The following is a 16,875-nucleotide window of genomic DNA, read 5'->3' as shown; positions in this document are numbered from 1 at the left end:
AATATATAATCAAATTACTGTGTTTTCGAGTCACTTGGAATAATTCTCTGTGGTCGTGGTATAATCAGATACATTATGTTGATATGTTTTATTTTAATTTTTAGGGATTGACCATCTTTAAAAATTAATTTTATTTCGAACTATGTGCATAATTCTGAAGTCATATCAATAAAACAAGTCATATTAAAAGAAGTCTAATTTGTATTGTATTTCCTCATCCTTATTCCTTATCTGTAGATAACCATTTAACACATTTTTTAGTCCTTAAAAAAATTTTTTTTAATGTTTATTTTATTTCTGAGAGAGAGAGAGGGAGAGAGAGCAAGAGCAGGGGAGGGGCAGACAGAGAGGGAGACACAGAATCCGAAGCAGGCTCTAGACTCCAGGCTCCGAGCTGTCAGCACAGAGTCCAAGGCGGGGCTTGAGCTTTAGGGCTTTGTATCTAGCAGTCAGCTATTTATGATTCTGTGTTCCAGCAATAAAATGTTTTTCTTAGATTTATTTTTGTAGTATCATTTGGTGGTATCTTTTTTCACTTAAAAATCTAGTGAAAAATGTGTATTATTTGATTTGTAATTAATTTAATTCAAGCTCATTTAATATCAGCCCCAAATGTCAGATCTTTAAGTATATTTAAAAACATTTTGATAGTTTAGTATTCTAATTTTACGATTGTTTTTTGTTTTAAGTAGCCTCCATGCCCAATTTGGAGCTTGAACTCATGACCCTGAGGTCAAGAGTCACACGCTCTAGCAATGAGCCAGCCAGATGCCCCAGTATTCTAATTTTAAAGAATAATTTTTAAGAATTTTAAATAAAAATCCATATTAGTGGTCTTTACATACACTGTTGAGGGCTATAAATATTGCCAACTGCTCTAATCAAGAAGATGAAAATTATCCTGCCACATATGTATTTGATCTTGGAATGCTGTTTTAACATTAATTTATCTGACATTTTAAGAATTGTCTGGATCTCAGACAATAGTCTGAGTGAAATAGTGAAAAATACTATAGATCTGGATAGCTGATCTTTCTTTTTTCTTTTTTAATTAAAAATTTATTTTTATTTTGAGAGAGAGAGAGAGAGAGGAGAGCATGTGCCAGGGAGAGGGGCAGATTGGGGGAGAATGGGGAAGAATGAATCCCAAGCAAGCTCCATGCTCAGGATAGCTGGTTTTTCTTATTCTTTAACTTCAGTTCTTAAGCTCATTTAATGTAAATCAGGTAATTGTTTTAGTTTGAAAGTCTTTCTCTTTAAATTTAGGAATTTTTTATGCATAAGAATGAATGAACAAAGAAGCGAAAATAATAGTTGTATTGGTCACCTTTTTGTTTTGCAAATGAAGAAACCCTAGTAAATTTACCCCTTTCATAGGGTGAGATTAGATTAGTAGTTTAGCCACAAATGAAATTGATGTCTCTAGACCCCAGTTTATTATATTCTATACTGGATACTCTGTATCCACTTCTCTAGCACCGTGTGCTTCCACTAAACCATGTAAATAATGCTGCTGATCTACTCAAGGATAATCTGATAATGAAAAGTAGAAGATACTTGATTACACCTGGAATTCTAGCATGTGGCTTGATAGTTGTGGCTGTTGATAGTGTTTACTAGACCTGTAATTTTTTATCATCAATACTTTTTATCTCTTTTAGAATTTATTGTTATTCACAATGGAATTATCACCAACTACAAAGACTTGAAAAAGTTTTTGGTAAGTAAAGTAACTTGAAAAGACACCAGGCTTTGAGAGCAGTGAGTTTATTTGTTGGGGTTGCAGCAGCACCATCTAGGTATGATCAAGTAATTCCCAAGATGGTTACAAGGGTTTGGTGGCTTACTGGACTTTTCTTTGTGATAGTGGAATATTTTTGTTTCTTATGTGAATGACAAATAATTGCTTTACAAATAATTACTTTAAAAATAATTATTTTATTTATTTATTTTTTTTTTTCAGTGTTTATTTTAGAGAGAGAGAGAGAGCACGAGAGACAGGGGAAGGGGCAGAGAGAGAGACACACAGAATGCAAAGCAGGCTCCAGGTTTTGAGCCGTCAGCACAGAGCCTGATGTGGGGCTCAAACTCACAAACTGTGAGATCATGACCTGAACCGAAGTCAGATGCTTAACCGACTGAGCTACCCAAGTGCCCCGTTGTTTGGCATTTTTAAAAGCTTCAGGGTATATAAGAAGAATTAGGACAGATTAAATGAAGGTTCTATGCCCTAAATAGCCATGTACTATATAATATTGTTCATGATGATGATATATCATGATAATATATCATGATGATATAATATGTTCATGAGTGCCTCTTGGGGCTGTCCAGTTGAACTTTTCTGCAGTGTTAGAAGCCTGTATCTGAGCTGTCCAGTGTAGTAGCCACTGTCCACATGTGGTTATTGAGCTGGTATGACTGAAGATCCAAATTTAAAATGTTACTTCATTTTAATCAGTTAAAATTTTTTTTAATGTTTATTTTTGAGGGAGAGAGAGAGAGAGCGAGGGAGGGAGGGGTAGAGAGGGAGACAGAGTATCCGAGGACAGTTCTGAGCTGTCAGCTCAGAGCCCGACATGGGGCTGGAACCCATGAACTGTGAGGTCATGACCTGAGCCAAAGTCAGAAGCTCAGTTGACTGAGCCACCGTGCACTCCTCATTTGAATCAGTTTAAATTTAAATAGCCACGTATAGCTAATGGCTATTGTATTGGATAGTGTGGTATCATTACCCAAGAAAGAATCATTATATTCATTATGGAATTATTGTTTTGTGGATGTTATATATTCCATAATATTTTAATTATTTAAAATTTAATTATATAAAATTGAAGTTATTTAAAATTATTTAATTATTTAAAATCTCAAAAATTATTTTGAGAGAGCAGGAGCAGGGGGAGAGAGAAAATCGAAAGAGAATCTAACAGTGCGGAGCCTGATGTGGGGCTCAATCTCGTGAACCGTGAGATCACGACCTGAGCCGAAATCAAGAGTCGGAAGCTTAACTGGCCACCTGGGTGCCCCTATAATTTTCTTAATTTATAGTGGCATCTATAAGTATATATAATTAAAAGCACAATTTCAGTTGCACAAAATACTTCACTATTTTGGGTTTGCTACACTTAGATGGTGACCTTCATTTTGAACAATGGATAATGGGAAATGGTGGTCAAAAAATATTAGAAGTTGGTTAGTGAAATTTTTGAGGAAAAAAATTCTGTAGAATAGATTTGGATATCATGAACATTTTCTTAAATGTGTCAATTTTTTTCCTTTCTAATTACAGGAAAGCAAAGGCTATGATTTTGAATCTGAAACAGACACAGAGACAATTGCCAAGCTTGTTAAGTACATGTATGACAACCGGGAAAGTCAAGATATCAGTTTTACTACGTTGGTGGAGAGAGTTATCCAACAATTGGTATTAAACCACACTTTTTTCTTTAAGATGGCTTTAACTGTAATCCCTAGATCAAGAGTCGTATGCTCTACAGACTGATCCAGTGAGGTGCTCCTAAACTATAAGTTTTAAGTTTTTTAAAAAATGTATTTATTTATTTTGAGAGAGCGAGGAGAGAGAGAGTAAGCTCAGGAGAGGGACAGAGAGAGAGGGAAGAGAATCCCAAACAGGCTCTGTGCTATGAGCACAAAGCCCAATGCGGGGCTCTATCTCAACAAACAGTGAGGTCATGACCTGAGCCAAAATCAAGAGTTAGACGCCCCTAAACCATGCTTTTTAAGATTATCGCCAACATTATCACAAACTCTTAAGGTAAGCAGGAACTGTGCTAATTTTTAAGTATTTTTGGCTTTTATTTCCCATATATATATTACTATTCAACTTGAGAATGTTTTTTGTTTCTTTTTTAAAGTTTATTTATTTTGAGAGAGAGAGAGGCACAGAGAGAATGGAGACAGAGAATCCCAAGCAGGTTCCACTGTCATCGCAGAGCCCAACATGGGGCTTGATCTCAACGAACCATGAGATCATGTCCTGAGCCGAGATCAAAAGTCAGACACTTAACTGACTGAGCCACCGAAGGTGCTCTTCAACTTGAATAATTTCGAGAGACTCTGACTGACCACTCCCTTCCCACACACTTAAAACTCTACTTTTTCAGTAGTTTGTATCATGAGAATTAAAAATAATCCAAAATCAAGGAGTTTTTCTAAAAACACATGAACCCATAGATACCACACAAACATGTACACAATAGATGCATTCAGGGGTTCATCACTTTCTTCCCACTCACTCAAATGTTCTTCTCAGTCAGTAACTTAGCACAAGGGTAGCTTTGGTGAAATGCACACTCTGTTCTGGTATAATGTCTGCATGTCTCTGAGCCAGTATAGTCAATTCTGTGTTTTTCCTTATGGGGATTTTTCCTTGGCCTTGTAACACTATAGAAAAGTATTAAGCTTAAGAAAAAAAAATGGCATTCTTTTTGATCCCGTCTCAGTTGTCCTAGTTAAAGATTAAGGATATTGGAGACCCACAAAAATCCAAAGGCATAGGGATTACTGTCCTCCCCACTCATAACTCTAGCTTTCTCATTTAAAAGCCCTTCACTTCTCTCTGAAGGTCCAGCCCTCACTTCCTCCTTCTACCCAAATCTTATGATGTCTGCAACAAAAGGAGGAGTCAGGAAGATGGAGAAAATAGAGGCTTGTTCCTTCTCTTTACTCAAGACAGAGTACTGTGCCTTTCCAGCCTTTTCTTGTTTCTATTCATTATATAACCCAGTTTGTGTTCTGTGGTGGTCCCTTATCTCTCCTACCTCTTGTTCCTTCTTTATTCACTCCTGAATTCCTTAGGTCCTGTCCCTGAGGAGATTGGATTGAGGGAGTGGTATGGTGTGCATGTTAATGATTGTGGTTGTGTATATTTTTATCTCTAGTAACAAGGTCAACAAGCATGGAGGTTAACAGTGGTATAAAATCACTGGACCAGAGAATGTTTTTGGATATTGAGCTAGGGGTCTTTTCTAATTCTCTCTTCTTTGCACTCTAACATCCGAGATAGGATGTATCTATTGAAAAGTGTTGGCAGCGTGTTAAAATAGTGTTTTAAGTAATAGTCTGTTTTGGAGCTACTATCTACTGAGTGTATTTCAAGAGTGGGCTTGGTTAAAAAGTGTCTTGGATACACCAAAGCTCAGGAATGAGTGTCTACCTAAAATTTAGACTTGTTTTTAACTTTAAAAAGAGCAGCATGTGAACAAAAAATTTCTGTGCTGAAGCCAGTATGTTTTAGGCATTTCACATTTTGGTAATTGATGGTAATAAATATTGCTAATGTATTTTTTTTCCTTTATAGGAAGGTGCTTTTGCACTGGTATTTAAGAGTGTTCATTTTCCTGGCCAAGCAGTTGGCACAAGGTACATGCAGATTTAATAATGACTAATAATTGTATGCATTTTGAAACATTTGAATTATAAGTGTATTCTCTGTACATGATGGTTAACCTTTACTGTAAAGACTTGTCCTTTCCTAGATCTGCATGCCATATGTCGCTGTTTATTTTCATATGCCCTTCCTTATCCATTTTTCACCACTCTTCCATTTCACACAACCCCTTCACAAAGCAAATATATTTTGGCATTTATAACTGGCCTTTTGTCTCTAGTGGGACACCGTGGTTACTTTGTGAATTTGGATATTGAATATTCTCTAATTTCAGGCCCCCAACTTTAACTTTCTCCATATTTTTTAGAAGCATACATCCTAAACAGATTCCTAGAGAATTGTACTATCACTACATTTGTCAGGATATTTAGTTAGGCCTGATCATGATGTTCTTTTTAGAACAGTGAGAAGCCCTAATATTTGCAAATTCTGTTTATGCTGTGCTTTTGTTATACCTGAAGTCTTCAACATTATTTGAAGAATGTTGGCTCATTAAAATTTGTATCACTGCATTATTTATGAAAATGGCTTAATTCTGTCTTAATTTTGCACCAACAGACGAGGTAGCCCTCTCTTGATTGGTGTACGAAGTGAACATAAACTCTCTACTGATCACATTCCGATTCTCTACAGAACAGGTAAAAATTAATCTTACATAATGCCATGAGGAAACTGTATAAATTGAGTGCAGTAGATATAAAGAATTGTTTCCATTAAATTGAAATGAATGCCTCTTTGGTTAGATCCACACATATGTATATGTAGTTCTGTCTAGACATGAAAAGGATTTGTTGTTGTAATTTCTCTGACGAGTAGAATTTTTTTCTGTTGTATATCCTTAGCTAGGACTCAGATTGGATCAAAATTCTCACGGTGGGGATCACAGGGAGAAAGAGGTGGGAAATGCACTCTGCATGGATGGGGAGGAATCTTACCTCTTTTGTTCTTTCTTTACTAATTCTTTGTTCTTGGAGTGAATGAATGTGCTGGGCCTCTAAAAATGTGCTTTTTTTAATGGGGAAACATATTTTGACATTTTTCTAATTTGCAGAGTATATTTTGTCTGTCTGCTTTTGGCATTTAGAAAACTGCTTTTAATAATTTGTTTCTTTAAAATTTCTGAGATTGAAATTATAAAATTTATTTTTTTGTTTTAAGTTGAAATCATGTAAGATACATTATTGTAAGTATGCTTACATTGAGAAAAGAGCATTGTATGTTAGGCTATTGTAGATCGAATTCATTGGTAGTTATTTGAATACTGTATCCTAACTTCTCATAAAATTATGTTTAAATGGTCTTTATTTTATGCATGACACTTTACTTTTAGATTTGTATTCAACATCTTGATTGCTTTGTTTGAAATTGGAGTCTTTTTTATTGTTTATGTTTGAAGTTTATTATTTTTTTATAGGACTTTCAGCCATACAAACTATGGATCATTTTATTGATATAATTAGACCCCCAAAATGGCATGCTCTTTTCATTTACTTATTAAAAGCTTTCCATGTAAAAGATAGGGAGTGGTAAATTTGGAGAATTGAAACCCATATTATTAATGTATAATTCTTGGTTTCTTGAAAAAAAATAGCAAAGGACTCTAAACCTCTTCATCTTTAGATAGTGGCTGCTTTAGCTTTTTTATTTAAAGCAGAAAGTTACTTCCTTAAATAGCCTTCGACCTTGAAATGGTAGGATTTCTTCTTACATTCTCCTCCCTCTCCTTCCCTTTTCAGAAGAAAAACTAGTTTACCAATGAGGGTATAGAATTTTGGATCCAGAGTTACAGATTTCTGTTAATAATCCTGCTCCTGTATACATTACCTTTGTGTTATTATCTTGCACATTTTCTTAGACTGCTTTTAGAAATAACGGAAAAACATTGGCTAAGGTCTTAAGAAGTTAGACGAGAAACTTACCATGAGACATTTTATTTAAGATCAGGCATTGTATTTTAGTGACCTTTATTTCTCTGGTTGCTAGTATGTAGATAACGTGTGGCTCAGCAAAGTTTCATTTAAAGAGTTTAGCCTCTTATTGAAGAGGCTGTGTAAAGGGGAGAACACGGGATGGCTTTTAGGCTTTTGCTATTTTCTCCAGGTGTAACAACGGACAAAATAAAGGGGATGGTCATAATTGTGTGCCACTCAAATCAGATGAGATAATTGTACGGCAAAACATTTTATGGATTGTAACAGTTGTATAGGTATCAAGTGGTAAATGTTTTTTTTCATTTAAATAGGCAATGCTATCTTAAATCCTTCTAAATAATATAATTAAATATACCTTGGCACTCAAAGAATGACATTTGGAGAAGGAGTATAGTGAAACTTGATACCTTTAGGGCATTTTATAACCAAAACTGGTTGTATTTATTTTGAAAATGTAGGTGCTGGGCTATCCTTCTGCATGTTTTTTGATTTACTTTTTTTACACCAGTAAAATTCATTCTTTTTGATGTGCAGTTTCATGAGTTTTGTCAAGTGCCAATGGTTGTATAACCACCACAATCAAAGTATAGAGCAATCCTGTCCTGTGAAAGTTCCCTCCAGCTGTAGCTCAGTAGCCAGCCCTTCCTTGTTCCCATTCCCAGCCCTTGGCAAACACCAATCTGCTTTACCCTTCTGTAGCATTACTTTTTCTAGGATGTCACCTTACACGTATTTTTTAAAGTGTAGTATCTTTTTGCTGTTGAATTTGGATGGAAAGGGCTGTTTTATTTTCATGTCTGAAACACACCAAATAAGCATGGATTGTGGAGAACTTTGGGTGTACATTTTTACAAAATTTTTTTTAAGTTTATTTTTTGAGAGAGAACACGAGTTGGGGAGAGGGAGAGAAGGAATCTCAAGCAGGCTCCATGCTGCCAGTGCAGAGCCTGATGCGGGGCTTGAACCCACGAAACCACAAGATCACGATCTGAGCCGAAACCAAGAGTTGGATGCTTAACTGACTGAACACCCAGGCACCCCTGGATGTGCATTTCTAAGAATAATTATAAGCAAGTCTTTTATAGACATGCATTTTAGACGACAGACACAATATGAATTTTTGCAGGTATATTTATAGTGTCCTCTGGCCGTTGTGTCCGTAGGTTATAAGGTCTGGTATGTCCTGATCTCAGGTAAAGGTGCTTTTTTGTCTCTCTGACATTAATATAGATTTTAATTTATGTGATTTTTAAAAAATATCTTTCTAATGTGTCAGACTTCACTTTGCTTTCCAGTTTTGACTTTAGTTGCGAATGGGCAAAAAGGAAAAAAAATTCATTCACGACTTGACATATTAAGTAGAGATCCCATAATTCTAAAGTTCTAGATTTAAAAGGATATTATTGCAGGCAGCTAGTCTCTCCTTTGGTGTCCTGCCCACTGGTCCTTTTTAGTGTATTCAATAAACTTGTATCTCTTAAAAAAAAGTATATTATTATTGCAGAAGGATCGTATTTTATCCTGACTTACAAGAAATGTAAGAAAATCCAGTTTTAAAGAAAGAAGAGATTCTGGTTTTATAATATTTCCAGTCCTTAGCAGTAGGTGCTATATATGGTATACCATGGTTAGAGAGTTTTAAGTATCTTTGTTTTAAAATCAGAATTAGTGTAGACTGCAACCTGATTTGTTATGCTGACTTTTAAAACCTAGAGAAGTTTTGTTATCAGATAGTAAAAATCAGTATGCCACTAGTCTTCACTTTATTTTTCATTGCATAATTTTGACATTTTTAATGTAATTTTTATGATAAGTTTAGGTACACAAACTTATATGTATTCTGTCAAGTTATGTATAAGGTTAAATTAAGATTAGGCCTATATATACTTTTGATTTAAAAAAAGAGTGATATTAGTGAATTATTTGCCTTTTACCTGGAAAAGAAATAGTTAAAACATTTGTAATGTAACACTTATCTGCCACGCTCTCTTTGATAGTTGCTATTTCACTCTACACTTTTTGTCTGTTCTTGTTGGCTTATTGCATGGAAATAAGGTGACCTACCTAGCATTTTTAAATTGCTGAAATTATTTTGTGTTGCTATGTTTTTTTGTTGATTTTGAAGAAAATTATGTGTATTTCTGTATTGGCCATGATCTACGTGTTTGCTGATTGTGTTACCTCTGTGCTCTAGGGAAGGACAAGAAAGGAAGCTGTAATCTCTCTCGTGTGGACAGCACAACTTGCCTTTTCCCTGTTGAAGAAAAAGCAGTGGAATATTACTTTGCATCTGATGCAAGGTGAACTTCCTTCCTTGATTCAGAGAATCTTAGCAAAACTTTTCATGTTATAGAAACCAGAAGTCATCTTGTATATATCTCGTTATGCTGTGTAAGAGAATTTTGTCAATTAGGGAAATATAGGTGCCCTTTTTAGAAATGGGCTTCCTAAGAACGTTTTTTTCTCTCAATTCAAAGCATGTAGGTCAGTTTTCCAAGAAAAGATAACAGTACTTGAGACTTGTTCTAGCATATTAACTGATATCTTGTATATTTTTCGTCTTCTTTTTGGAGCCTTAGCCAGGTCTTACAGGGAGGAGAGATTTTAGGTTGGAATTTAGAATAGAATGGGTTAGTGTCCCACCAGTTACAGTATAGTTGCTAAACCACTGTAGTTTTAGTCCAATAAGGACACTCACCTTTTTAATTCAGAAGTAATATGGATTATAATCACTTTTATAAAAGAAATAGTACTAGACTAAGACATTTTGAGTGAAAAATACTGTGGGATGCTTAGATGCATTTATAAATGGAATACTAATAGTGATGAGGATAAAGCAGAATTGTTCACATTGCCAACAAGTATTTGGAGTCATTTGTTGTGCCCTAAGGGGATCTAACGATGAGATAGGTCGCAGGTTAGATCATGCCGGGAATGCATTGTCTCTGTGGGAGAACAAGCTTCACTGTTGCCTAATTTTTGCAGGTGGTTAGTTAGTGCTGGGATGCTTCATTGTTGTCATTAAGTAGGTTGGTCAGACTTGACAGTTATGGCTTAAACTAGAAATTGCAGAAGCTTATCCTTTTGTCGTTCGCTCAGACACTCATATTGAACACTCTGAGCAAAGCCATGTGGTAGGCTTAGGAGATAATGGTGAGTAAAAATAAAAATATACTTGTCCCATGGGTGCCTGGCTGGCTCATTCGGTGGAGCATTCGACTCCGGATCTCGGGTTTGTGAGTTTGAGTCCTATGTTGGGGGTGGAGATATTCAAAAAATAAAAGAAAATAAAAATAAATAAATAAAATAAAATAATCCTTAAACACACACACACACACACACACACACACACACACACACACACACAACTTGTCCTTAAGGAGCTCTTTCTTATTGGAGGAGACAAATTTTAATCAGTCACACAAGTGTAGAATTCCACCTGTGACAAGAGCTACAGAATGCCTATACCAGGGTGACTTACACTCCTATGGGTAAATTTCTCTAAGGGAATGACACTTGAGAGATAAAAACATATTAGTAGTTGATTAGGTGAAGAGGTAGAGGGAAGAGCATTCACTTTCTGTGAATTGATCAGTATGTGAGAACTCAGGATGGGTAGCAGTGTGGCTGGCATAGAGAGAGGAAGTTTGGTGGGAGTGGAGGCTGGAGAAGAAAGTGGGGTCATGCTTTGTGCTTTGTGGTTTTCTGAAGAGCCAAAGGGAAGCCATCAAGTGTTTTGTTGGGTGAGGGAGAAATCTTGGTTGGAGTTGCCTTTTGACATTCATTTTGGCAGAAATGGAAAACAGATGGAGGGAGATTAGAGGGCATGTGGTTGGATAAGTTAGCAGGTTCCTAGCTCTTGGTCTAGCCAAGAGCTGATGGTAGCTTGAACTGGTTTGTGGTGGTGGACATAGAAGCTTTGAAAAATATTTAGGAGTTAAAATTGGAAGATTTGGTGATAGAATGAGGAAGAAATAGCCATGCTTTCTGATCTGATCTAATTTAATTTGGTTTAGGGTATTGCACAGAGATCCTTTTATTCATTGTCCCTAGTTAACTGCCCATTGCCCTGTAGGGAATGGCCTTGGTAACCAGAAAGTTAACAGAGATACTCCAGGATGATAGGTTTGTATTTTAACCATGGTTTCTGTGTCTTGATGATAGTTTTATTTGTAATAATCATCCTTGATTGTTGACTGTATTATCTCCTTGAACATTTTATAGTGCTGTCATAGAACATACCAATCGCGTCATCTTTCTTGAAGATGATGATGTTGCAGCGGTGGTGGACGGCCGTCTTTCTATCCATCGAATTAAACGAACTGCAGGAGATCACCCTGGACGAGCTGTGCAAACCCTCCAGATGGAACTCCAGCAGATCATGAAGGGTGAAAGTTTTTGTCGTGTTATAGCTTGGTGTTCTTAATGGGAAGGAGACGTTCTACTTCCTGTTGTAGTGTAGGAATCTGATGACACGGTGTTGACTGAAACCTTCCACATGATGAGTGAGGGGATAACACCAGAGAAAGGGATGTTTCTTTGGAAAATTATCTGCTGGTCTTAAAGTAGTTGTCTTTCAAACTAATTCATGGTTTGTTGTTTTTGATGTTAAAAACACAGATTGGTCATTGAAATGGTTCTTGATATTTTTAAGATACTTTATAAGCATAGTTTGTGTTCTGTTCTTTATTCCTCTCTTATTCTCTCTGCTTCAGTTTTCTCTTTTACAGAAGGAGGAAAATAGGACCTACCTTGTTAAGGTTGTTTTGAGGATTAGTTTATGTAAAGCCTTCAGAACAGTGCCTGACATGCTTAGTGAGCCCTACGTAACTGTTTGCTCTTGTTAACTGTTAATGATTATTGCCATCATGGTTTTTATTCTCCTCCTTTGTCATGGGGTCGACGTGGGATAAATGCTGACGTTTATTGCATAACTGCTATATGTCAGGTCTTTCCTATATTAATCCACATGACAATGCTGTGAAGTAGTTGCTGTTCTTACTTTATAAAGAATTTCCCCAGAACCATTTAGGTGGTAAAGGATAGAACCATGATTTAAACCTAGATCTGACTCTAAAACTTAAGCTTCCCACTCCCTGTTTTGCTCTCACTGCATATTTTAGGTATGAAGTTAATAAAGTGAGTTTTCCTCCTTACTTGCTTATTTTTCTTCACATAGGGTAAAATGTCATATGTGAATATTGTACTCTAATGCATGAGCCCTCTTTTCATTTACTAAGATGATGTTACAGGAGGCAGACTTTTAGTTGTGTACAAATTTGTTATTTTAATGATGTAATTTATATTACTTTAGGCAACTTCAGTTCATTTATGCAGAAGGAAATTTTTGAGCAGCCAGAGTCCGTCGTAAACACGATGAGAGGAAGAGTCAACTTTGACGACTATACTGGTAACTACATGCGAGTTATTATTTCAGAGTCTTCTGTGGGGCTTGACATTGGCAGCCTGAAAGTTCATTGTCCTTTATAGCTTTATAGAAAACTGTGACTACAGCCATCAGTGGAGTCCAATCATCCTTCAAAAGTCCTTCAGTGTATTATTCCACTGATAGGAGATATACCTAGAATAGTCAGATTCATAGAGACAGGTGGTAGATTAGTGGTTACCAGGGGCAGGGAGAGTGGACAAAGAGGGAGTTATTATTTAATGCGTACAGAGTTCCAGTTTGGGAAGATGAAAAAGTTCTGGAGATGGATGGCGGTGATGGTTGCACAACAGTGTGAATGTGCTTAATGCCTCTAAACTGAATCCTTAAAAAATGTTAAATTTATGTTCTGTGTATTTTACCACAATAAAACAGGGGAGATAATAGCTAATGGTTGCCAGAGGCTGCAGGGAGGGGGTGGAGAATGACTGCTAATGGGGATGGGGTTTGGGGCAGGTGATGAAATGTTCTAAAATTAGGTAGTGGTGATGGTTGCACAACTCGGAATATACTAAAACCCACTATTTGTACACTTTAAAAGGGAGATGTTATGGTATGTGACATCTCAATAAGGTGGTTATGTAAATGTAAAATGTAAAAACAAATGGCTGGAAAGTCACATTTGAAAGTTGTCAGTTAAAAGAGTATTAGGGTGATCTTCCCGGGGGGGGGGGGGGGGGAGTCCTCTAGTGTATAATTAAAAACATTGAACTTCCTTCCACTTCAGAAAACCTTTAATGGGCACTTGCCATATACCAAGGACTGTTCTGGGCACTGGTTCTCCTCTCGTTGGGAAGCTTACACGTATGTGCTCAGCCTAGATTTTCTCTTACCAGTTTCTAGATGAGTGAAGGTGTGAACTTCCTGACAGGTTTTCCGGGTGTCTGCTTAATGCCTTTTGAGAAAACCTGTACCTTCCTGCCTGTTTAAGATAGAGCTGAGAGTGCCACTCTGGTCGTATTTCTGGACACTCTGTCTGGACCTTGTGTCACACGAGTGTGCACACCTTGCATAGATGAGTTTGAGATGGACTCTCTGTGGTCAGAAGATAAACTATTTATTGTGAAATCACATTTTTGGAACCCTGCTTGTTCATCATGACAGTTTAGTAAACAGTTTAACAAGCCAACTGGGCTAAGCTTCTTAGCATTAATTAGTTTTTGAGAAATAATAGCTAGTGTGCAAAAGATCTGTTCCCAAATCCGTGTGTCATATGGACGGTATTAAGTGTCTTCTTTATGCTGTGTCCTGTTAATTGATGGAATTCTCTGAGTAAATGCTGTCTCTGTATTTTTTTATTTTTTTATTTTTTCTGAGCAGCATCATACTTTCTCAACAGGAGAGATTTGTTGAAGCTGAATTACAAACTCAACATCTGTGTTCAGGACACCATGCTGAACATAACAGGGACTATAGGGAAATTATTTCTAATATGGTCTCCTCTTCGAGGTTTTTATAAATCTAGAAGTGGAGTGAATATATAAGTATTTAAAGAAAGGTAAATATGATACCTGGCATTGGAAACAAAGTTTAATGTTGAATTAGGAGTAGAGAATGAATCAGTCTGTGGCTAGGTGCTTTGGGGCCAGGGAAGGCCTCATGAAGCAGGCAGGCATGAGTCTGAAAGATCTGAAAGGTTTAAATCGGTGGAGATGACGTGGGAGCCTTGCAGTTGGAAAGAACAGCATTAGCTGAAGGGGAGATAGTGGAAAACCATCAGCAAGCTGTTGGCGGAATAACGTGTGGTCCAGTTGTCCACATCTAACACTTGAAGCGGAGTAAGGAACATTAAGTCTGGGAAAGAAGGTGGGAGGAGCTGCCAAGGGGGGCCTGGAATGCTCTAAAGTGGGAGGTGCAGGGGGACCGCCTCATGTAGAAGTTGTAGAGCTAGCAGGAGGCTTAGAAACCAGGGTGATAGAGCTTCACTGGATTGAACTGGGTACCAGTCTGCAGTGTGCACTGGAGGGACGAGAGGCCGAAAGGCAGTCACCAGTTCAGGTGTTCCATCCAGGGTGAAGCGAGGGGAAGGAGAGGGGAGAAATGGAAGCTGCGTCTGCCAGTGTGGGGCTGTTAAAGGTGGTTGCACAGGAAGGACTGGGAGCGTCGTAGTAAGGACCGCCTTATGGTATTTATGGAAGGAAGATCGGGGAAAAGATTTAATTCATAAAGGAAGACAGTGAGATAAACTTTGAGAAGTTCATGATTTTATTTATTTATTTTTTTTAACGTTTATTTATTTTTGAGACAGAGAGACAGAGCATGAACGGGGGAAGGGCAGAGAGAGAGGGAGACACAGAATCGGAAGCAGGCTCCAGGCTCTGAGCCATCAGCCCAGAGCCCGACGCGGGGCTTGAACTCACGGACCGCGAGATCGTGACCCGGGCTGAAGTCGGACGCTTAACCGACTGAGCCACCCAGGCGCCCCTGAGAAGTTCATGATTTTAAAAAGCACTCTTCTCAATGTTATGTTCCTCATAAAAGCTCTGTAATACAAACAGGATAGCTGTTAACTTTTTTTTTATCAAGGCAAGGAAATTGAGGCTCTGTCAGTTTGAGTGTCTTGCCAAAGGTCACATTGCTGGTCCCTTTTGGAGCCGGACTAGGGTTCGGTGTCCAGTGGTGATCTTGAAATGCTCCATCCCTGCTCCGGTCCTCCGGGCACTCTTATTGCTTCTAGTAGCATGGCCTACCTTATCAGAATTAGGCTTCTCTCGAAAGCATCATCCATTCAGACCTTGGGTGACTCCTTCCAGAACTACCTCAAACCTCCCTCAGCCAGCAGGGAATTTGCTGGTTTTTAGGGAACGAGTTGTCAGGCAGCTGAGCTTACCATCTTATTTCCCTGTCATTGGTCACCTGGAATACAAGTCTCCCTGGTAGTCTTTCTGCTTTTATACTGAGTCATCTTCACACTGTTGCCGTTGGATGACCTGAACACAACCTCTTGATATTGTCTGCTTTCTTCCCAGACCTTTCCAATACATGCCGAGGTCTGTGGAAGAATTCTGCAGGCAGAGGTGCACGAACCTTTGTCTAGTGCAGAAGCCACAAGGAGGCCAGTCTGGCTGCAGCGGCCAGGGTGGGAGGGAAAGTACTAGGAGATGAGGTCAGAGTTAAGCAGGAGACGGGACATGTGGGCACTTGAAGCCATAATAAGGAGTTTAGATTTTATTCCAGGTTACTTGGGAAGCTGCTGAAGCTTTTTGTGGTTTTATTTTATTTTCCAATTTTCTGATTTTTTTTTTTAAATGGAGAAATATAATACACCCTCTCAGTACTGAAATTTAAAAAGGAGAACATAAAGTTATTCAGAGAAATAAAAAGCAAAACATATGCCTTGGTTTTACATTATGTCCAAGTAAGGTAGAAAAAAGTGTGCAGAAAAAAGTGTCAGACGCAGAGGATGCTGCCCGGTGGTGTGCAGGTCTGTCTTCTCAGCCATCCCCTGAACTGCCCTGAACTCTGGTAGCCACAGTATCTTGGGTAGCAAATTCACTTGGTGGGTGCTCAGGAAATATTAGTTGAATAATGGAATGGACATTGAATGAAAATTTCTCATAGGTAGAAAAGTAGCTTTTCGTTGAAGTATTTCTAACACAAGAAGCCCTTAGAAGAACACATAAGTAGCTATAGAGACAGAAAGAGGACAGACTCATTGGAAGGTTTTGAGATCACTTTATGGTTTTAAAGAATCACTCTACAAGGTGGTTTTATTCTGTGTGTGGAGAACAGGCTTTGGGAGGTGGGGATAGAAGAGAGAGTAGTTAGGAAAGCGTTGCTCTTGTCTAGGGCAGAGATGTTAGACCACATGATGGTATTAGAGGCTCCTTTTGAAGGTGTGCTCACAGGACCTGCTGGGGATGGATGTGAGGATGGATAGGGGCAGTCGAGGGGCACCGCCACTGGGTGCTTGGGGGTGGCATTTACTGAGATGGGAAGGACTGAAAGGAGAGGGTTTTATATTGTGTTCAGTGCACTGTTCTGGGTGGGAGCACTGTTTGTGCGGGAAACTAACGTAACTAAGTGTTTTCCCAGGTAGCTTAAAGAGATATAAGCAGATATAATAAAATTCACCATTTTTGGTGTAT

At 37.9% G+C, this 16,875-nt stretch overlaps 1 protein-coding gene across 1 annotated transcript in view; it reads left to right on the top strand.

The window, feature by feature from the left end:
- The window catches only part of GFPT1 (glutamine--fructose-6-phosphate transaminase 1), a 56,127-nt gene that overhangs the window by 18,075 nt on the left and 21,177 nt on the right, over nucleotides 1-16,875 (top strand). Inside the window, exons 5-11 of the mRNA XM_042932541.1 lie at nucleotides 1,662-1,720; nucleotides 3,290-3,424; nucleotides 5,321-5,382; nucleotides 5,969-6,048; nucleotides 9,536-9,641; nucleotides 11,566-11,729; nucleotides 12,656-12,751. Coding sequence (XP_042788475.1) covers nucleotides 1,662-1,720; nucleotides 3,290-3,424; nucleotides 5,321-5,382; nucleotides 5,969-6,048; nucleotides 9,536-9,641; nucleotides 11,566-11,729; nucleotides 12,656-12,751 — 702 coding nt within the window. The remainder of the gene's footprint in view (nucleotides 1-1,661; nucleotides 1,721-3,289; nucleotides 3,425-5,320; nucleotides 5,383-5,968; nucleotides 6,049-9,535; nucleotides 9,642-11,565; nucleotides 11,730-12,655; nucleotides 12,752-16,875) is intronic.

Source organism: Panthera leo, chromosome A3, assembly GCF_018350215.1.
Source record: "Panthera leo isolate Ple1 chromosome A3, P.leo_Ple1_pat1.1, whole genome shotgun sequence".
NCBI classification, from domain to species: domain Eukaryota; kingdom Metazoa; phylum Chordata; class Mammalia; order Carnivora; family Felidae; genus Panthera; species Panthera leo.
Note: the sequence above shows the minus strand (reverse complement) of the source record. Positions and strands in the feature narration are given on the sequence as shown.